Here is a 21540-nt window from a genome sequence, read left to right on the forward strand (position 1 = left end):
TCCCCCGCTCCCCCGCTCCCCCGCCACCTCACAATCATACATTGGTCGTAGCAAACAAACAACTCGCCACCAGGGCAGTCTCCCCGGACAATGACAAGTAACTAAAACTACCCCCCCCCCCTGATACCACCACTCTTGTATACTCGCGTGGTCTATCAGTCTAATCACCATCCACCCCCACACCTACGCCCGCACCAGGTCGTCGTCGGCCGGCCCCGGCCCAGAGCTCAGCCGCTTGGGGCTGTCGCGCGCGCTCTCATTCGACCTCTCCGCATTCGTGTCGTCCTTGCGCTTGGTGCCCTTGGACGCAGAGTCGCCCGTAGCACTGTGGAAGAAGAGCGGCGGCGAGCGCCGGATCGCGCTGATCGAGTTGATCGGCGGCGTCGTCCCAGACTGCAACGACTCGGACACGGAAACAAAGCTCGACGCAGACGATCCGCTCGAGTGAGACCCGCCCTTGGGCTGCAGCAGGTTGTCGACGCGCTCAGTAGACGACCGCTGGAATCTGTCCGCAATCGGCGTCTTCTGCCCCGCAGCCGACGACGGCCCAAAGGCAGCAGCCCGCGCGGCAACCGTTCCAGGCGCGTAGTGCGCTTCCTCAAGCCGGTCCGTAGCCCGCGCCACGTCGTGGTCGTGCGTCTCGAGCGACTCGAGCTCCTCGGTCTCGTCAATGTCCTCGGCATGGCCACCAAACGTAGGGAGCTCGACGCGGACAGGCTCGGGCAGCGCGAGGCGCGGCGCAGTCGTCGGACTGTACCCCATCGTCACGTCGCTCTGGCTTCGGCGCATCAACGAGCCACCAAGCAGGTTGGATAAGCTTGGTCGCTTCGAGATGCGGCGCGACGCCGGCGGCTTGGGCTTGTCCGGCAGCGGCACCTTCTCGTACGCCGGCGATAACGACAGCGACATCGACTCGTCTCCAAAGTCGACCAGGTCGGATGGGTCGACCATGGGCGGGTCTCGGAAGAGGTCCTGTCGGTGGCGGATAAGCACGTCCACGACGTCGCCGCTGAGACGCAGGGTGGGCCCCAACGACAGCATCAACGCTTGCCGAGTCATGCGGTTCGATTCCTGGTGCTGCGGGATAAAGTCGAGCAGCATGATCACGTCGGCCAGCAGGAACCAGTGCGAGGCTGGTAGCTTGCAGACAATCTCGCCCAGGTCCTCCAAGCTCGGGTTGCTGCGCGTCCGGTACAACAGCTCCTCAATCTCCTGTTCGATCGGGATCGGCACCATTGGCGTTGGGAGCTCGCGGATAAACGACTTGAAGATGCCAGCGACCGAATGAGGATCAAGATCGCCAGGATCACAAAGCGAGAGGTCGAGATCGGCACCTGAGATGTCAGCGACGCACACACATAACACACAGGCACAACCTACCTCCATCAAACTCTCGTCGTAGCCGCGCCAGATGACTGCTACGGCCGGAGATGCGGAAGATGCCCTCCTCCTTGGGTCCCCAAACAACGAGGCACTCTACGGCCCGTACGACAATGGCTGGGAGACATTGCCGCCTGCGCATTTCGTATTCGTTGACACCGGGCCGCTCGATGTGCGCATCGACAACGGTCCAGGCGCGTCCCGCCTCCTGCAACTCGCGACCAAAGACACGGCCACCATAGCCAGGGCGGGCGGGCCGTTTGACGACTCCCTCGGCCCACTGAAACCCGTCTGCTGGCGTGGCAGGAGCGAGGTCCGTGGAGAGGAGGTCGCGGGACTGCTTGCGAGCCAACGCGTGCCCATGTGCAATGGCGCGGTTCCTCGGGCTGACCGACCTCGAGTCGAGCTCGTTGCTGTTGCTTCGAACTGGTGCAAAGCCGCCCATGCCGGAAATGCTGCCACCGACGCCGCGGGCGCGGTTCCAGCTTTTGCTGACAGCGTTGCCGGCCTGGCCGAGGACGCGCTGGGCACCGGAAGGTAGCCGCTGGTGCGCCGCCGATGCCGTGCTCATGATGCTGTTGTTGGAGGCGGACCGTGTGACGCCAGTCGATGTCGGCTGGCCGCCCCACCAACCCTTTCTCGCACTCGCACTTGGGTGGTGGTGCGTCAAGCTCGGTTCACGTCCCGGAGGAGGCGGCTGCGGGCGCATGGCGGCGGCCGCGTACGCGGCGGTGTCGGGGGTAGCGACATGGTCCATGGGCCCAGTGGGGAACTGGCGTGGCGGCAACTTTGGCGGGACGATGGACGTTGGCGCCGAGATGGCAAAGGTGGTCGAGGGCCCTGGCGATGCACGTCCGCCTGACTCTGCCGGCAAGTCGGCGGCGGACGACGCCGGCGAGACCGACTTGCTGCCGAGAAGAGGAGCCATTGACGCTCTCTTGAGCCACTTCGCCTTTGATTTGGGAGGAGCCTTGGTGCCAGCAATGTCAAGAGATGAGCGCGCCGAGTCAAACGAGGTGCCTGTGCTCGACAGTGTCGTTGGTGGGGATGGCGGCTTTTCTGGCTGCTGCTCTTTTCCCGAGGCAGTCGGGCGGAGGGATGCACGGGTCGCCACAAACAAGGGTGAGATGCCGTCCACTGGTTCGCTGTGGGCCGTGTCAGTGCGCGCATGGCGGCGGCGCTGCCGGGGCCGCAGCGCAAGCCAGTACGTACCTCAAGTCGACCACGGCGGGCTGCTGGTGCAGCTGCTCTGATAGTTCCTTTGAGCTCGAGCTTGCGGCAATGGGTGGCGCAGAGAGCTCTGCGGGCTTGTCTGGCCTGGGTGGCGGAGACTTGGGTGTGGGAGGGGGCGACTTGACTGTCGGTGATGCCGCGCCTGAAGCTATTGTCGAGGGCGATTGCAGCGCCAGCGGCTTGGTCGCGATCATTGGCGGCGCAATGGTCGTCGGAGTGGCGGGCATTGTCGACGACGCGACCGTGCCTGTATAATCAGCGAGGTTGAGGGTGATGGTGTGCACGGGCAGCGATGAAAGCGCTCCGCTCGCCCGCTTCGAGGGCGGCTGTGCAGTATCATCGCGCATCTCGCTCGTTGGCCGAGAACCGGCCCCAGCGGCGGCGGCACCCTTGAGGCTGAGGCTCGAGCTGTAACTTGAAACGCGCGCGCTAGCACGTCGGCGGTCCTCGTTCTCGGAAATCTCTGACAGCGGCCGGCTGATACGGCCGTCGACGGCGGTGTCGGCCATTGTGTGTTACGGAGGAGCAGAGGTCCCTGGCCGAGGGCCGGCGGGGGAGGGGGGGGGACACGAGGGTAAAGAGGCGTCGGGGTGATGGAAAAATTCCTCAAACGCGTTTTGAGTGATGGAGTTGGTCTGAGCGTAGTAGGTAGGAGTGAGGTCGAAGAGGTACGAGTATGCGATGGTGTTGAATGGACGCGCTGAGTGATGAATGGTCGCTGTGGTGCGATGAAGCTTTGTCGTGGTCGTGTGTGTCGGTCGTCGTGATGCTTTGCTACAATGAAGAGTACTGAACAATGCGAGTGAGGCGAGTTATGCGGTGGTGACAATGCTGCTGTATGCTGCGACGACGAGCATGAGGCGAAAGATGTGCAGTGGGAGCGAGTGTGTTGACAAGAAGAAGGGGGCGGGGTGGGACGAGGTTGCTGCAAACGCCGCCGTTGATGCTGCAAAGGGCAGTGTCGTCGAGTTTAGCTAGGCTGGCTGGCTGGCTGGCTGGCTGGCTGGCTCGATTCCTAGCTCTAGCTCTACACTTTCGTCGACAATGGCGGAACGGGGCGTGCAGCAAGTGTTCCGCGGTGTCAGGTCGGTCGGCCAAGAGATAGGGGGGGCGGTTGACAACAATGTGCCAAGGAGGGGGTGAAGGGATGGGAGGGGGTGGGGAGGGGGGCAGGTGGGCAGCAGGAGCAGGAGAGTTGCTGCCTGCTGCGGGAGTATACCGCCGAGTGGTGCTCGCTGTGCGGTGCTGCTCTGCTCTGCTCTGCTCTGCTCGACGTCTGTGGCGACAGGCGACCGACGGCGGCGGAGATGACGGGCGGGCGGTGAAATGCGAGCCCGAGAGAGTGGACAGAGAGAAGGCGACCGACGGCGGCGGCTGGCGGGCGGCGCGATCGATCGGATCGGGCGATGAGGCGTGGGCGGGGAGTGGTGGTGGGTGGGGTGGGTTTTGCGGTGGCGGCGGCAGAGGCGTCGTCGGGCCCAATAAAGACAATTGGCGGGTCGGGCGGATGATTGTTTGCGTCTTTTGCAAGGCGAGTGAGAGAAAAGGACGCAGCATGCATCGAGGACGAGGGCAGCGACGACGACGACGACGGCAGTGGGGCGAGCAGCTGCCAGGGTAGCAACAGCCGCAGCCGCCCCCATGCCGCCTCCGCCGCCGCCGTCGACCGCCAGACAGGACTGACCGACACGCGTGCAGCAGCAACCTTGAGCCCCTAGCGTTTCCATGCTCAATTGCTCGCAGCGGCTACGGCAGCAGCAGCAGCAGGCAGCAGGAGGTCTCCCTCGCCCTGCCTGCCCCCTCCCCCCTCGTAGCCCTCACGACCGCGCGCCCTGGAATGACGTCGGCCACCCCATGGGTGAGGCGAGGTCCAGTCGCGAGGCCCGGCGGTTTCACGACGCGCGGGCGGGGTACATGCAGTGTGTGTGGACGGAGCGGCCCGACCAGACGGCGCGCCACTGCACGCGTGTTGTGCATGCTTCGCACGGCGCGGCCACAGCCAGAATACATGCCGCGGTGCGACGGTGCCACGCCGCAACGGGCGTGGTGTGGCCGTCGTGTGTCGTGTATGGCAGCGCTCAGGGGCGACAATGCACACCAGTAGACAGCGCACCCTGTGACAGCGGCGACGGACACGGCTGCAGCTGCAGGGGGAGGGGGGGCTACGCCGCACCATGCGCGCCAGTGTCCTTGTAGTCGCCTGCTCACTCCTACTCGCTACTCGGTACCCCGCGCCGCGCCGAGCGAGATCCATCGACCGACGCCAGACGCGCCTAGCTTTTGCGTAGCTTTTGCGTAGCTTTGCGTAGCGTGCGTAGCGTACAGGGTGACTACTGCCAGCTTCATTAGCGCGAGCTTGTCCACGTAAGACGGCGACGACGCCGCCCCACGCCCCCCTCGTCGCGCAGCGGCATTCCGCGCAATCGATTAATCCTGCGCGGCGTGCACCTACACGCCCGCACGCACGCACGCGAGCACAAACGCACGACACATGGCCAGGCTGGGCATGTGGCACTGGCCGCCGCGCGCCGCCGCCGCCGTCCCCCTGCCCTCCCGAAACACCATCCCGCCGACCCCCGCGGGCGTGCACTCGGCAACGCGGATGCAACCCGCCCCCCTGCCTCCCCCCTCGCAGAAGAGTGAGAAGAGTCTGCTGTACATGAACCCCCGCTCCCCGTGTCACGCTCCGCCGGCACCCCCGGCACCCACACCCGCCTACCCTTCCGTTGTAATGTCTGGCTCGGGCCTGTCGTAACTGGTACAATACCAGCTGCTTGCCCACCCACACACATTACGACGAGCGAGCGAGCCGTCGCCGTCGCCCTCGCCCTCGCCTCGGCAGATTCGACCCAGCGTGACTCCGAACAAGCAGGCTGCATAGGCCCATGCATGAGCAGGCAGGCAGTGGGCAGTGGGCAGCAGCGGCCACCTGCATGGGCTGGAACTTGTCCTCGACAATGCACACCGATCCTACCCCACCTGGTGCCTGCCTCTTTTCCGCCAGGCCGAGCCAGTCTGGCCACACGCTGCGCCACTCTCTCCTTTGACAACGCACGCGTGACAACCTAACGGCACGTCACGCACAATGCAAACCAACCCAACAACGGCCAGTCGCATAGCCGGCGGGGCTGCAACTCAACTCCTCTTACACCTAATACATCCGTCGCAGGGATACAACTGTGGCACTGCAACGCACGCACGCATGCTCTACGCCGTACCATTGCTGCTGCTATTGCTCCGTAACGCCGGCGGCTTGGGCGCAGTCACTGGTGCAGCCGGCTTGCTCTGCAGCCCCGCCGGCTTGGGTACCACCGCAGGCCCCTTCTTGCCCTCTGGCGACTTGGGCGAGGCGACAGTAGCGGCCGGCGAAAGAACGGGCTTGGGCGCCACAACTGGTGGCGCCTTCTTGCCAATGTCGACGGGTGACGACGGGCCAGGCTTGGGCGCCACGGCAGGTGGCACCTTCTTGCCAACGTCAATGGGCGACGACGGGCCCGTCTTGGACGGTACTGGTGGCGGGGGCTTTGTGGCCGCGGCCTCCTCGAGCTGCGACAGCGTCGGCACGGGCTTGCGGCTCGAGGGTAGGGGCGGGGGCGCTTTGGCACCGCCGTACAGGACAGGTAGCGGGGCCGTCTTGGCCGCATTGTCAGGCTGCACGGGCAGGGCCAGGCCCGTCGGTGGAGGCGAGTCCATGTCGAGCGTGCCCGTGCGCGCAGAACCCGGTCTGGGCGGGAGTCTGGGCGGCGCGCTCGCATTGCTGCTGCTGGTCGTTGTCGCTGACGCCGTCGAGTTGGACCGTTTGGGAGGCGGCGCTGGCGCAGATCGTCGAGGCGACGGCACAATGACAAAGTCGCCAGTCGACGTCGGCGTAAGCACCTGGCTGCCGCTTGGGCTCCCACCACCGCCACTGCTGGGTCGCGGCGGAGGTGGAGGCCGCTGTCTTGCCGCATACCCCACACCTGGCACGCCTGGCGCGGACAGTGACGCAGTGCGCTGCGGTAGCCCACTCGACGCGGCTGTGGGGTAGCCTAGTCGTGCGTATGCACTGCTAACGGTCGCCGACAGGGTCGAGGTCACCGGTGTGATGCCCGTGGGTGACGGGGCAAAGCCCCGCGCAGGCGCCGCTCGTACAGACGCACTACGCGCAGGCTTCGAGTCACGCGAAATTACCGGCGGTGCCTTGCGCTCGGGCTGCGGAGACGGCACAGGCGACGGCGTCACCGAGACCGACGTGAGCTCCTTGACGAGCCCGCGGACACCGCCCTGCGCAGCCGACTCGACCAAGTCGTCGAGCTTGCCGTTGGCAAACTTCTTCTGGGCTATCCGCGCGAGCTCCTCCCTAATGTGCGCCTTCTTGGCATGGTCGACCTGGTCGACAGACCCCTCGATGACGGCAAACACAGGGCGGTGATCCGAAATGCGCAGCTCGGCGCTATCATATGCGATGCAGTGCAGGTTCGTGCCCTTGAACAGGACGCGGTCGGTCCATGACGGCACTCGCTGCTTCTCTGACGAATCGTACGTGTCGGTGCCGTTGTCATACTTGTATGTTGGGCGGAAGTTGATCTGACCCTCTTGGTACCCGACGAACACCTCGCCTTCCGAGCGAGCGAGCGAGAGCTGATCGTGTTCGTACAGCTCGGCAAACTCGTCTGCCAGCGCAAGCGGGCGCGCAACCTCGTTGCTTAGGTCGATGCGGTAGTTGAAGTCGGCCGACCAGACGACGATGCTGCGCTGTCAGCACCGCCACGACACCCTCTACCCACTCGTGCCCGTCAATCGTCTTGCCACGGAGGAAGTGCAGTCCGCCCACGATAGTGCGGTAGTCGGTGTTACGGTCGTCGTAGTTTGCCTGCCCGGCCGCCAGATGACAGGTCATGAAACACATTGACGAGTCGTACAAGTCGAAGCGGATACCCACGCCGCCCTTGTTGCCGCTCATGCCGCCGAGCCCAGTCTTCTTGTACGCGTACTCGACATTCCGGATGAACGGGAGGAGTGACGACTTGACCACGATCATGAGGGCGGTGCCAACGAGCTGGGGTCAGCGTCGCTCGCAAGCCCAACTCACCTGCTCGCTCCGCATGAGGATGTACTCGCCCTCGCCGCAGACATTGGTGAACGTCTGCATGATGACCGTCTCCCAGACGCGCTTCTTTGCCGGGTCGGTCTGCACAATCTGCTGTGCGGTGAGCTCGACAATCTCCTGGAACGAGATGGCGTAGATGTCGGCGCGGTCCGCTGCGTTCGGGAAGAGCCAGGGGTCCAATACACCAACCGGCGCCTTGCCGTTGACGTTCCACGTCCCGGAGAAGATGGTCACGGGCCGCGGCGTGGCATACTCGTCCCGGCGCGCCTTGAGGGCCGTGTGGACCGAGTCGCCGATTGGGTCGAATAACACGACCTGGCGCTGACCAGCCAGCAGCCCAAGCAGCATGTCAATCGCCTGCTGCTTGCCCTTGTCCTGGAAGTTGTTGATGTACGCGCGGCCGACCGACTTCGTCGCGTCCGATATCAGACCCGCAAACGTCTTGCGCCCAGACCTCGTCGCACTCGTGTTGATCGCCCCAGTGCCGGCGTATGTCTTGCTCAGCAGGTCGCCGTTATCCGCCCAGAGGTCGCGGTGCACGCTCCACAATGGCGACGACGTGTGGCACAGTGGCGAGTTGTGGTTTGCCAGTGCGCGGAATAGCGCCAGATACGAGATGACCTCCTGGACAAAGTTTGTGCGGTCCAAGCAGTCTAAGCAGTTGACACGGAACACGCCGTGCTGCTGCTCGATCAAGGAGCCGCTGGCCAAGTCAATCGCAGTGTACTCGAATCTGTCGAGCGAGTCCTGGATCCCAAGCATGCGGTTGAAGTCGGCGCGGATCGAGTCGTGCCCGCCGTTCTTGACAGCGGTATGGAAGTCGTAGTTTGTGTACTGCACGGCAGAGTCGGGGACCTGTTCGTCCTCTGCCGATGCCAGCTCGCTCTTGAGCTTGGCGACATGTGCCTCGTACGCCTCCGAGAGCATCTGCTCGGCCTCCTTCTGGCCCAGCAAGTTGACGGCGTGCACCGCGCCGTACGTCTTGATCAGGCCGTCAAAGTGCTGGTCGAACGGCCGCTGGGTCGCCTCGAACGGGCGCGTGATCTCGACCTTTTGCTGGAGCGTCTGCAGCCCCGCCGTCGGCTGCTGCCAGAACACGGGCACACTCCCGCGCACTTGGACATACGACACGGTGATTCCCTTGACCGTCATGAGCGTCTCCGTCTCGACAAAGTTGGCAACATTCCCGTCGTCGTCGATACCGCGGGTCCGGAAGCGGGCGCCGGCGCGCTTACAGCTGAGCCGGGAGATGAGCGCAAGCGTGCCCACGTCGTCGCGCGACGAGCCGATCGGGAACGGGCGGCTGTCGACGAACCCCTGTATCACGGGGACCAGTAGCGCATGCTCATCGAGCTCTGCGCGCAGGTTCGGCGGTAGGCCAGCGCGGAAGTTCAAGAACGGCTTGAGCAGTCGCGCGTTCCACACAAAGCGCTCGTCAAAGTCCTCGAGTGCGCCCTGCTCGGTCGCGCCGACGCCCTTGCCGCCCGCGCCGTCGCCGCCAGAGCCCCACGCCCCCGAGCCCAGGCTCGAGCTAATGTCCCACGACACGCCGTCGGCATGGAAGAAGGACCCGGCGCAGAGGTACTTCTTCATGCCGTCAGTGGGGTTGGAGACGCCCGCCTGCGCCGCCTGGCTCATGGTCGGCGTGTTGCTCCCGGTACGCGTGTAGCTGTCGCCTATTGGGTCGTCGTCCTCGAGCGTGCCGAGCATGTCGGGCGAGTCCCAGAAGTTGGAGGAGAGCGAGTAGAACTCGACGGCGAGGACGCGCGCCGGGCGCAGCGACGAGCCGGGGAGGAGGGGGGAGAGTGGCGAGCTGGCCGCCAGGAGGATGAGGAAGGTCTCGGGGATGGGCGAGCGGTCTGGTGTCAGTCAGCGGCGAAAGAGCAGGGGCCTACCTCCAGACGGCACAGAGGTCACACCCAGCACGCCCTCGACGGTGCCGCGCCCGACGGAGATGAGGCCCGTCGTGTCGACCTCGTCGAGCGGGAGGAATTCCGCGACGACGACATTGCGCGACGCCTTCGTCTCGCCGGCAGCTGGCTGCCGGAAGACGAGCGCGTGCGTGTCCGAGATGAGGAAGAAGGCGCGCGGGCTCGGCCGCAGATACAGCCGCGCTGGCATGTTGTGGTCTGGGTGACGCGATGTGTGATGGGTTGTTGATGCTTTGTGGTTGAATGGGTGTGAGTAAGGCGGCGTCGTCGATGATATGGCCAGTTTGTTGAATCGCTGTCACAAACGCCCACGACACCTGCTGCTGCCGCCGCCGCCGTCATCCCACCACACACACCAGGCATCACACGGGGCTCCACAAATCTGCGCACGCACGCTCGTGTGGCCACCTCCTCGACGTCAGTGACGCCACAATATCATCGATGTCGCGCTGCCGTCACCTCGTCATGTTAATGCTAGCATATGGTTTGTACAGTTGCACATAATTACTCTCAAATGATCCCTCGGTCGGTTTCCAGACAAATGTCGGGGCTACACTGACGCACATCTAATATGAAGCGCTTCCTCTCCCCCTCAATCCTAACAAACAAGCAGTCCTCAAAGGCGCTGCTTGATGGCCCGGCTGATCTGGCGCGCGTAGAGCAGACAGAACCCAGTCGCGATAGGGACCGCAGTGACCAGGAGCCAGAAGCCAACGAAGAGCAAAACCGGGAGCCAGAAGAGGTAAAGCATCCTGTCGTCTGCCAAAGTGTCAGCGACTCGTCTCGAAGCTCTGCTGGTGAACTCACGCTTAACCTGCTTGGGCTTGGCCACCTGGCCGAGTTCGCGTGAGCGCGAAGAAGGCGAGCTTCCAGCGTTCGAGTGACGGCGGCGCGGCTGCCTCTTGCCCGAGGCACGCGGCGAGCCATCCATTGGTCCAGCCGTCGCGCCAGACTGAACGACAGCGTTCAAGGCCGCAGCAGCCATGGCCTGGGTGAACAGCTTGACCTCCTCGGGGCTCGTCATCTTCTGCAGCGTGTCCCATGACGGCGCAGGAAACGCGACCCAGCCCTGAGAGCCCGATCCGTTCTTCTCGCCGCCCGCACTCCACAGGGTCGGAAGGCCCTTTGGCAGGCTCTGCCATACAGTGTCCTGAATCGGGTGAGAGATGTTGGACAAGGTGCGCGACATCCAACCCGCCGAGTCGGGAGGGGCGTATGGAGGTGGGTCATCGCGCGGAACAGGCGAGAGCGAGCCAGGGAGGGGCGGAGTGGCAACAAGCGACGCCCGCCGGTCGCGCTTGGGGCTGGTCGACTGGGACATGCCGGGAGGCGAGACTCGCTGCTTGCCCCGTGAGCGGCGGCTGGGACGACGGCGCAGAATGCGTGATGTCCGCGACACACTGTCGTGGTCCGAATCCGAGCTTGGGTTGTCGTCATCAATCTCACTGCCAGTCTCGAGGGACACGGACGACCCAGCGTCATTGACAGTGTCGACCTTGGTCGACCAGACGGCCGACAGCAGCAAGGCCTCGACCTCGGAATGCTCGTCGCTCTTGGCCAGGTCGAGCGGCATCTCGCCAAACACCGTTGGCAGATCGTAAGACGCACCCGCTTCGAGGAGAATCCGAGCGCAAATGGTCTGGCTGCACAGGGCGGCATGAGCGAGGGGCGTGAAGCCGTTGACATCCTGCACGTTCAGGTGAGCGCCCACAGAGATGAGGCGGCGGAGAAGGCGGTGGAAGCCCATTACGCTGGCAAGATGCAGCAGGGTCTGCTGCGACTTGTTCACTTCGTTGACGGCGCCGGAGCGTCTCAGAGAGCCCGGTGCGTCCTCGTCCATGGCGTTGATGACGTCGATCAACGTTGTCTGCAGATCGTTGTCGTCGGCCTCCGAGTCCTTGGCTGCAGGTGCGGCGGCAAACGTTGTCGAACCCCTTGGCGGTGCCTCGGCGTCGAACGGCGACTGGATGCCTGCGGGGCTCATGCTCGAACGATCGCTAAAGTCACTGTTGTTCTGCGACCGGGTGATGTGGTCGACGAGACGCATCGCGGGATCGCTAGACTGGTGAAGCTGTCGAACCTGGAGCATGAGGCGCATCATCTCCTTGTCGGTGCCCGTGTACTTGAACATCATCGTGGGAACAGTCGGGTCCTTCATGTAACCCTGCACAGTCACCTCGACATCACCGGGTGAAGGCGCAGGTGGGAGCGTGCACTGCAGGAACGAGTCGGACACGAACGATGTGACGGCCGGGCGACCGCCAAAGACAATGACCGTCTCTGGTGTGAACAGACGCCCTGCAATGGCGATGGGCGCGCCGCCTGCCATGTCGCCCTCGCCCGGAATGACGTGCGAGACGACGGGGACGGGCTGCGGGGGCGGCCGGGGCTGGGTCTGGTGCTGCGCCAGGAGTGCCAGAAGGGCGCGGGTGTGCGCATCGGCGTCGGCATTGGGCGAGACTTGAGGCAGGCCGTTGGTGTGGCCAAACGGCGACTGGTTCATGCCCAGGTCAATGCCACCCATGGGAACGGAGGGCGAGAGGTTGAGGTGCTGCATGGGGCTGATTGCCGCGTTGCTCTCGCCGCCCGAGTAGTCGATCATGTCGTCAAGCGTGTTGTCAGGAGGCAAACCACTGTCGCTGAAGAGGCTGCCGGCTTGGAATGCAGAGAACTGAGAAGCATCGTCGCGGAAGCTGGATGCCACTGACGCTGCTTGACTCGATGTGCTCGTGCCAAAGAGCATGTTCTCCAGCTGGGAAGCAACATCGTTGGTCATGTCGACATCCTGCGAGCCGTTCTGGTTAACCGAGCCGGACCGGTTAACATTATTGCCGTTGCTGAAGAGGTTGAGGGCCGAGAGGTCAAGGCCACCTGGCGGCGACAGGCTCATGGGGCCGTTGGTGAACATGTCACTCGAGAAGCTGCCGCTGAGGTTGTTCTGGTGGTGCATGCCACCACCGTTGACCAGACCGTTCTGAAGGCCATTGCCATTCAGGCCGTTGCCGTTGCCGTTGGAGCCGCCGAGTCCGTTCTGACCAAGGCCGCCGAACTGCTGAGCGGGGCTCGGGGCAACAGACGGCTGGTTGGACAACGAGCCACCCAGGCCATTGTTGGCAAGGGCCGTCATGGACGCAAAGTTGGGTCGGCGGAGGGCGTCAGGGCTGACCGTTGTCTGCGCGAGTGCATCCGGCGTCCAGTTGGTAATGTCTGCCTGCGACGTGTAGGACGAGGTCGATTGCTGGCGCGAAAGACGTGGTCTTGGGTTCTGCTCTTGTAAAAAGTCGAATGGTAGGCTCGTGGGTTGGACGGCTGGCGACTGGGATGGTGGACGCTCGTAGGGTTTACCCTGTCGTACCTGCGGAGTTTGCTTCTGGACGACGGCGCCAACCTCGGAGGTGACGCTCATCTCGCTCTCAGAGGGAGTGGGTGATTGACGCTGGGATGAAGCCGTGCTCATACGACCCTTGCGGACGCGGGGTGCCGCTTGGGCAGACGGGGTGGCCGACGTCATGCGCTCGACCCCTCCCCTGGGCTTGGACTTGGCGTCCGTCTTGTGGTCATCCGTAATCTTGATAGGGTGTGTCATTGCGCTTGCGATGATGTGACCTTCCAAGGTTCTCAAGGTGAACTTGATGTGGAAGCCCTGCTTCTCGCCATGGCACTTGCAGTAGCAGATGACACGGAATGGAAGCCAGAAGCAGCTGCCCTCTTTGACTGCGACTTCGGGTGGCGAATTGAACAGGACAATCTCATGGCGCCAGTCGGGAACTGTCGGATCCCAAGGAGGCTCCTCGACGACCTGGCTCACACGATGAGGGTCGTACTGGTGAGCATTCTCGCCCGTGATGTAGTCCTCGGATGGTGGTTGGAGCGAGGGACGGGGCACGGGGCTCGCCGACGTGTCAGAGTCGGAAGCGACCTGCTTCTTCCTCGCCGCATCCTTGTTCTGCCGCCTTCGTTCCTCGCGATTGCGACAGCGCTTGCACGCGTACACTCTCTTCGGGTTGTCCGAGCTCGTGTACACGGCCGTCTCGACGTAGGCGACCTGGTGGGCAGGGATCGCTCCGGCTTGCAGCTGCTTCTTGGAGCTCGTCTTTGTTGTTGTACCAGCCTGGAGACGGAGCCCGCGGAAGGTGGCCAATCGCTCAAAGACTGCGAGGACGTTGCCGGTCGCATCCTGAGGCAGCAATGTCTGTATTGATGGGGGCATTGCTGGTGTGGATGGTGTTCTGGGAACCATTCTCAGAATGTCAATGATGACTCGGATGGCAGTCTCGACACGCTGCTTGTGGATGTGCTGGGGATCTCCCTGCAACAGCATCGTGTTGTTGCTGCTGAACATGTTAGCAAGAAGTCTCTGCACTGCGCACAGCCTTACTTTGGGAAAGCCGAAGCAATCTCCTCCAATGGGGGCGAGACGAGGGGGAGGCCATCGACCTCGTACATGCGCTTTGGCGGTTCGGTGCGCGAACCTCCTTGTCCAGAACCAGTGACACTGGGAGCCGCTGATGTGGACGGGCGCGCCGAGGCCTGCGCCTGGGTCTGCCCAAAGAGCGACGACGCGGGCTTTACATCGAGCTTCGGCTTGGCTTCATTGTTGGTTGCCGTTGTTGAGAAGAAATCAGAGCTTGCGAGTTGGGAGAATGGCGCACTGGGAAACCAGCCTGTCAGCAGGTGGTTCATGGGACGAGGATGAGACGAAACAACGACGATCCAAAGACTCACGCTCCGGTAAGGTTGTTGATGATGGCCTGCATACCCTGCATGAGGTGGCCCGAGCTCGCAGGAAAGGCAGCGAGGACCGACGACTTTGCAGGTGCGGTGTCGCCGCCAGCGTTTTCGGGTGACGAAGGTATGGTTGAGCGGGTGGAGAAGGGTGACGATGTGGAAGACGAGTCCATGTCCTGGCCCGGCTCGAGGGGTGATTAAGATCTAGTCGAGAGGCGGCAGTGGCGAGGGGAGGGTGGGAGGAGGGAGGGGAGGGGAGGGGTGCAGTCGATGGCGGCGGCGGTGGCGAGATGCTCGATGCAGAGTGGTTGATGCACAGAGGGGTGATGTGGGAGTGAGTCGAAGTGGGCTTGTTAAGCAGCAACAATCGAGTTGCTGGCTGGCTGGCTGGCTGGATCGTGGTCGATGGGAATGAGAATCGGCAAGCCTTGAGGTTTGCACGTCCGCGCTATGCACACGCCGCCCGTCGTGTCCTTGTCGGGCCGCTCGCTCGGCCTGGCCGTGTTCGAAAACGGATGCCGTGAGGTGGTAGCGTTGGAGGCCCAAGAGCCGACCGACAAGAGCCAAAGCAAGGTGGAATGGATGCAAACGGCGAGGGAAGAGAGAGAAGAGGGAAGGGGGTGGAAGGCGACGACGAGGATGCGAGGTGGTGGATGGTGGATTGCTGGGCTGGGCTGGCTGGCGGGCTGGCTGGCTGGCTGGCTGGGCTGGGCTGCGTGGGCGCGCAGGCAGGTGCAGGCAGTCAGGCGGGTTGAACCCACTTGTAGGGTCGACGCTGGCTGGCTGGGCGAGCTGACTGGCTGGGCGGGCGGGCGGCAAACCAGCGTCGTGGCGTTTGACTCCGTTGATTAACGAGGGCGGCGTCGTGTACCGTACGCGTGGAAGAGCAGGCGTGTGCGCGGCGTCGTGGGATCCGATGGTGCCAACGACTAACAGCAACAACAGAGCAAGTGATAGTGAGAACAGCAGTAGTAGTAGTGGTAGAAGGGTATAAGCGGCGGAGCGGATGAGGACGGGCGGACGGAGCGGGTATTGAGATGAAAAAGATGTGTGGTATGCGTGCTATCTCGGCGTGTGCGGCTCGAGAGGAGTACTACTGCTGGGCTGCCTGCTTGCCTGTTACCAGCTGACGCTGTAACACCTCTGGTCGTCGTCTTGGTACCTGATTCCTTTACCGGACCTGCTTTTGCCGCTCTGCCAGTAAGCACAAGCAGGCCTGTCACAGAATGTTGCCGTCGCCACTGCGGTCGTCGACGTCGTAGAGGTGTGTCGTCGGCGTCGTGCGTCTTGTTGCCGAACGCCTCCTGCTTGGCTCTGGTGCTGCTGCAGGTTACACATGCAGCAAGTGACCCTGCAAAAGGTTTTTGCTCACGGCACGGCTCGGCAGGTGGGCAGCGGGCGACCGAGGCAAGCGAGGGGAGGAGGCGAGGGAGGGCGGCAAGGGTACGGGGCACGTCCAGGAAAGGGGGAGACGAGGGCGGCACGAGGAAACGGCGGAGCAGCCTGCGGCTGCAACGGCACGGGGCAAGAGAGCAAGAAAAGGGGGGTGAGGGCAAGGGAGCGCGGGGGCACGAGACGCGGGGTGGGGGGTGCCGGCGCGGGGCGAGGAGGCAGCGGGCGGGGGAGGCGACAGACCCGGAACGCTTTTCGTGAGCTAGGAACCTGGCTTTTTTCGATTTGATTTTTCTGGCAGCACCCTGACAGACTTGGAACGAGAGATGACTCTGGAACAGATGCATGTGGGAAGCACGGCGCAGTAAAACAATGACAATGTAGATGGTGGCTGAGAGATAGAGGAAGATAGCATCAAGCGAGCGCATTCAACAGCGTTCAACGCCCGATCCGATGCACTCACAACCCCGCTCCCACGTCGCTTACGGGGCACCGGGGAAACAGTGTGGCCTTGCCGCCTGCCGCCCGGGGCCCAGTGACGACGACGGGCGGCAGCGACGATTGCCTGGGAACTGGCAAGGGGTCGACAAGCAACATCACTGCGGCGTGCCTGCCTTTTGCCTTGGGTGATGTCGTTGATTGGCGCTGTACCAGTCGCATGATCGCTCGCGCTCGAGGGCTGGGCCGCGGCTCGACCGAATAGGCATGTCGCTTTTTGCAACAGTTCCCCTGCGAGGAGGGTCCAATTAAGCATTCATCTGGCTCAGTGCCGCGCGCCAAGGAGCGGAGGGTGCGGAGGGGTGGGTTAGCGTGCTCTGGGCGAGTCTTGGGCGACGACCAGGGAAGCGTGCATGCTGCGGCCGTCGTTTGGAACAGGCGGGGTGGGGGGGGGGGATCGGGCGTCGGGGTCGGAGGGAGGGAGTATGCCGAGACAAGGCGCTGGCTGGCGCTACTTGTTGGCGGAATGTATCTGGCTCGCCTCCCTGTGGCGTGGCAGTCGGTGGCAGCGGCGCTCGGCGCGACGCGACGACGGCGGCCGAGGCTGAATGCCGGGCGCGCGCCACACGGCACGGAGTGACTTGCGGCGGCGGGGGCGGCGGGGGAGGTGCGGGCGACGCGTCGGCCGCACGTGTACACGTACAGCTGGGCTGGTGCAACAGGCAAGAGGTTGATTGAGCGGGGGAGTGAGTGGGATCTCACGGTGCAGGGGGGTGAGTTGGATCTCGCCGTGTCTCGGCCAGCGGCGGCGTCGAGGCGGCGGCGGCGACCGCGCCACGACACTGCAGACACCGAGTCGACAGCAGCGAGCGCACCGCGGCCGACAGCCCGCGCCGCTCCAAGCCCAAGCCCAAGCCCCAGTGCCTGCCGTGCTGCGTGCAGCTCGGCACCCCGCTCCCCCCGACCACGAATGATGTCAGCTCCGCAGCCAGCCATGTGCGGCGCGGCAGGGGCTGCCGGCGTCAATCACGCGAGCGCGATATGACTCACAACTCGGGCCGCTGCGGCCACGCAACGTCCCTCGCAAACACGTGCCTGCGCGCGATTCTGTCGGCGCCCGCCTCGGCGTCGGTCGCGTCCAGCAAGCGCCGTCCCAAGCGCCAGGCAGCGGGCAGCACCACCCTCTTCCCACGTGTGCGCAGCGGACTTGGCGGCCGTCCACCGGCGACGGCGCCGGCGCCACGCCGCCATTGTTGCGAGACAGGCCGGTGGGCTGGTCGAGCAGCTACATGCTGGCACCGGCTTCTGCACCAGCCTTCATGTGCGCAGTGCCACACTGCGTGACTCGCACTAGCGTAGCTGCTTTTCTGGTTCAACCCGAGCCCCGAGCCGCGGCTCGGCGTACGCCGCCCGCCCGTCCATTCCAGCGCCCCATTGCCGCCAGTAGGCGTTTCGGACCGGACAGCGGCGCACTCTGCCACTCGTACTCGTACTCGTCGGTGCGTTCCCACCGCGGCCGTGGAACAAGCTCGCTCTGCAGCAACACGCGCGCCCGTTTCTGTCTGGAACACGCTGCGCAACACCACGAGGACACCGCCGATGATGGGTGACTGAACTCTGATTGCCCTAAGGTACTGGCTGGTTCTCACGCTTGCCCTAGCGGTTGCCCCGCCTGCAACCGCCACACCGTTGCTCCCGACTCCCTGTTTCAGCATGCCCAGTGCCTTATCAAGGCGGCACGGGGACTCGTGCACCGCACCGCTCCGGGCGGAGCGCCAGGCCCTCCGGGCGCCGGCATGCTTGCATTCTCCGGGATTGCTCCTGTATGCGCCGCCGCTGAAGTGGCTCGCTCTGGCACCCGCGGCCGAAGCAATCTATAGCGGCATATGTGTTGGCGCTGCGATAGGTGGTCATGGTAGACACCGAGATGAGGAAGCAACCCTCGCACAGTAGCACCCTCGTACACACGCCGCCCGCTAGCTGGCGACACCAGCGTACGACAGCATACCCCACCCTACGCCACACCTGGCACAGCCGTCTCACCAGTGTACGAGTAGCTTGCGTCAGCGCGCACCCTCCCCACCCTGCACCTACTTGAACGTCTGCTGCGACAGGTTGTACGTCGTCTTGCGCCTCAGCGGGTCGGGCTCGACCGTCGGGCCTCCAGGACGGTGCACGCGGAGGTCGAGAGACAGGTCGTACGAGCGCGAGTCGTTGACCTTGAACCGGATAGTGCCGACTACTCTTTCGCCTCGGTTCACCGCGAGGGGCTCGGGGAGGAGCAGCCGGGCTTGTCTGGGGGTCAGCTAAACACGCCAGCCTCAACCCACTGCCAGTGCGTCCGCGTCGCTGCTCGGGTCAGTGCCCACCGCTATCTCGTCACGCACCGTTCGGCCCAGTCGACAGCGTCACGTTGAGCCCCTTGCGCGGCGGGTCGGGCGCCGGCCCTGGGTTGAGCGGCGGCTCGTTGGTGAGCCAAGGCCACGCCGACGTCGCGACGGGAAAGTTCCACGCCTCGGCCTCGAGCAGGTCCTCCTCCGTGTCCTCGGGCGCCTGCTCGGCGTCGGCGGGCCCAAAGTCGAGGTCGAACCACGACGCGAGGCCGTGCATGATGGCCGTGCGCGTGGCCACAAAGTCGATGTCGACGGTGAAATCCAGCAGGTCGGAGATGGCGCACCGGTAAAAGTCAAACGTTGTCGGCGGGCACGGCGTCGCCATCAGCGTCGTCGGCGGGAAGATGCCGACGACGGGCTGGGCGAACGCCTCGTTGCGCGCCTCGGTGTACAGCGCCGAAAAGTCGGTGCCAAACAGCGTCTGGTTGAAGAATTGCGCCTGGGCGGGGTCAGCTTCTACGCCCGGCCCAGGCCACCCACCTTCTGCTCCGTCTCGTTGTACAGCCCCTCGTCGGAGAATGGACAGAAGAAGATGTGTCCCTTTCCGGGGAGGATGGTGCCCCCGGGCTTGAGGAACAGGTCGCGGGCGAGGAGGAAGGATTCCACCTGGGGTCAGCGGGGTTCTGGCGAGCGCACTCACCATGCGCTCATGCAGCAGCATGACGCCAATGGGCTCGGACACGATCGTGTCGACCTTGCCCGTGGACAGCACGTCGGCCTGCACCTTCTTGTCCTCGACCATGCCGCGGACAATGCGGATCTTGCCCTGGAGATGGGGGTTGGCCTCGCCGCGGTTTGCTTGGTCGACGAGCTGGGCGTCAGCGCCATCCCACGCTAACACGCACGATCTGGATCTTGTCCGCCATCGACGACGCCTCGAGCGCGATCACCTGCTTCGCGCCCGCCTGCGCAGACATGTACGAGAGGATGCCCGAGCCTGTGCGTGAGCTCGCGCCGAACCCGCAGCCCTACCAGCGCCGAGGTCGAGCACCGTCTTGTCCCGGATCGCGACGGCCGCGTTGCCCAGCACGGCCTTGCGGTACGTCGCTGTGCGGCTCACATCGCCAATCATGTTGGCCCTGGTGTCGGCGTCAGCTCGCGGCTTGGGCACGCCCGCCCGACGCACTGATTTTGCAGCGAGGCATAGAAGTGGAAGTAGTAGTCGTTGTCCATGGACCCCTTCTTCCTGCGAGTACGTCAGCGCGGCGCGGCGCGGCACATACTTGTCCTTGTCGCCATCTTGCGCATCCTGCGGGTCTGACGGCGCCATTGTGCTGGCTGCCGGTTGCGAGTGGATCGAAAGGAGATGGAGGTGGCTTTGGGTCGTGTTCGAGATGCGGAAGTCTGTTGGGTCGTCAAGGTGCCACGTGGGGGCGTGGGGCTCCATTCAAGCAACTCTGACGTCAGGGGCAAGGCTGGGTGGGAGTTGCAGACCGCAGTCCGAGCGGCACGACAGCTCACGGCCCAATGCATGCATGTCCTAGCGATTCCAGTAACAGGAATGCCGTCGCACGCATCGTTTTTCGCTTAGGACGAGAGAAGAAGTGGGACGCGTGGAGAGCCTGCGACGGCCGGCTGACCCGAACCCGAACGGGTCGGCCCCCTCGCAGCTCGCAGCAACCCCCAGCTCGCGTCCAACATCAACGTCAACAAGTCCCCATAACAATGGTCACCATCTCCACAAGCGGCAGCGACAGCGACATCCGCACCCTCCGCGTGTCCACAAGCCACATGACCACCTCGCCCCCACCGATCCGCGTCGCGACGCTTAACGTGTGAGTGGGAACTGCGGCGCGCCTCTGATTCGGCGCAGCCGGTACGACGGGCAGCGCGCGACGCCGACGCCCATCCCCCCGGCCGGCGCGGTGCCGCCGGCCCCGAGAAAGCCATGGGAGGACAAGTACCGCGAGCAGGCGTGGGCCGTGCGCCGCTCCCGCTTGGTCGATGCGCTCCTCTCCACCGGCGACCTCGATCTCATCGGCTTCCAGGTGGGTGGGAACTGCTTGCCCAGACCAGCTGACCACAATCTAGGAAGTGTACGCGTCCCAGCTGGCCGATCTCGCGGCACTGCTCGGCCCGAAGTGGGCGCACGTCGGCGTGGGACGCGATGACGGCAAGCAGGCGGGCGAGTACTCTCCGATCTTCTTCAATACGTGAGTGGAAGCAGTGGGGCACCGGCTCGGACCAAGCTCACGCCACAGCGACCGCTTCACACTGCTCAAGTGGAAGAGCGTGTGGCTCTCGCCGACGCCCGACGTGCCCGGCAGCGTGGGGTGGGACGCGACCCAGACGCGCATCGCGACGCTGCTGAGCCTGGCCGACGCCGCGGGCGGGCACGTGCACGCCGTCTGCACGCACTACGACGACCGGGGGGTGGTCGCGCGCGCCGAGAGCAGCCTGCTGATCCGGGCTGCTATCCGCGCGTTCGTCGACGAGGTCGAGGGGGCAGACGCTGGCAAGGGCGCGGCGGCTGGCCCAGTCATCCTCTTCGGCGACTTTAGTGAGCTGCGCCGTGCTACCCCGCTGACACCAGACTCGCCCGACTCGGAGGACGGATACCGCAACATCACGTCGTTCGCCCCGCTGCCCTCTGGCGCGCCGGGCTTTTCCTTTCTCGATGCGTACACGCACCTCGCGGCCCGGGGGCCCCGGCACGCGGCCCAGTCGCGCCCCTACGGCCCAAAGAACACGTACACTGGCTTTGCGGCGCCCGGGCGCGAGCGCACGACGCGCATCGACTTTGTCATGCTCGCTGCCGAGGGTGCCAGGGGCGAGCGCGCGCGCGGCGGCTGGCAGTTTAGCCAGTACGCCGTGGTCGATAACTGGGTCGAGGAGGGGGACGCCGACGGGTGGGAGGGGCGCTGGAGCGACCACCGCGCCGTGCGGGTGACTATCAGTAAGGCGTAGTGCAGCAACGTTTGGGCCACTGTGCATGCAACTCATCTACCTGACCAGA

The 21540-nt window shown here is 64.4% G+C and overlaps 5 protein-coding genes across 5 annotated transcripts; 1 reads left to right on the forward strand and 4 right to left on the reverse strand.

Annotated features, from left to right (window-relative positions):
- Positions 1–183: 183 nt before the first annotated feature.
- On the reverse strand, positions 184–3122 carry Q8F55_002594 (uncharacterized protein; the record flags this gene model as incomplete). Its single annotated transcript, XM_069351188.1, has 3 exons — positions 184–1334; positions 1381–2525; positions 2593–3122. The coding sequence occupies 3 exons, from the start codon at positions 3120–3122 to the stop codon at positions 184–186; spliced, it is 2826 nt and encodes a 941-aa protein (XP_069211574.1).
- Positions 3123–5820: 2698 nt separating this feature from the next.
- On the reverse strand, positions 5821–9823 carry syj1 (Inositol-1,4,5-trisphosphate 5-phosphatase 1; the record flags this gene model as incomplete). The annotated part of the gene is made up of 4 exons (XM_069351189.1): positions 5821–7342; positions 7380–7651; positions 7685–9561; positions 9598–9823. 4 exons carry the CDS (start codon positions 9821–9823, stop codon positions 5821–5823), a joined length of 3897 nt encoding a protein of 1298 aa, XP_069211575.1.
- A 426-nt stretch (positions 9824–10249) lies between these two features.
- On the reverse strand, positions 10250–14534 carry SPT23 (SPT3 Dosage dependent suppressor of Ty-induced promoter mutations-like protein; the record flags this gene model as incomplete). Its single annotated transcript, XM_069351190.1, has 4 exons — positions 10250–10392; positions 10441–13967; positions 14012–14284; positions 14359–14534. The coding sequence occupies 4 exons, from the start codon at positions 14532–14534 to the stop codon at positions 10250–10252; spliced, it is 4119 nt and encodes a 1372-aa protein (XP_069211576.1).
- Positions 14535–18205: 3671 nt separating this feature from the next.
- Q8F55_002597 (uncharacterized protein) lies at positions 18206–19854 on the reverse strand (the record flags this gene model as incomplete). The annotated part of the gene is made up of 10 exons (XM_069351191.1): positions 18206–18248; positions 18286–18486; positions 18522–18540; positions 18579–19023; positions 19065–19190; positions 19225–19395; positions 19430–19521; positions 19557–19663; positions 19711–19770; positions 19808–19854. 10 exons carry the CDS (start codon positions 19852–19854, stop codon positions 18206–18208), a joined length of 1311 nt encoding a protein of 436 aa, XP_069211577.1.
- Positions 19855–20249: 395 nt separating this feature from the next.
- Positions 20250–21491, forward strand: Q8F55_002598 (uncharacterized protein; the record flags this gene model as incomplete). The annotated part of the gene is made up of 4 exons (XM_069351192.1): positions 20250–20359; positions 20398–20572; positions 20616–20737; positions 20786–21491. The coding sequence occupies 4 exons, from the start codon at positions 20250–20252 to the stop codon at positions 21489–21491; spliced, it is 1113 nt and encodes a 370-aa protein (XP_069211578.1).
- Between the last annotated feature and the right edge of the window lie 49 nt (positions 21492–21540).

The sequence above is a fragment of the Vanrija albida genome (genome assembly GCF_041260175.1).
Source record: "Vanrija albida strain AlHP1 chromosome Unknown contig_2, whole genome shotgun sequence".
Taxonomy (NCBI): domain Eukaryota; kingdom Fungi; phylum Basidiomycota; class Tremellomycetes; order Trichosporonales; family Trichosporonaceae; genus Vanrija; species Vanrija albida.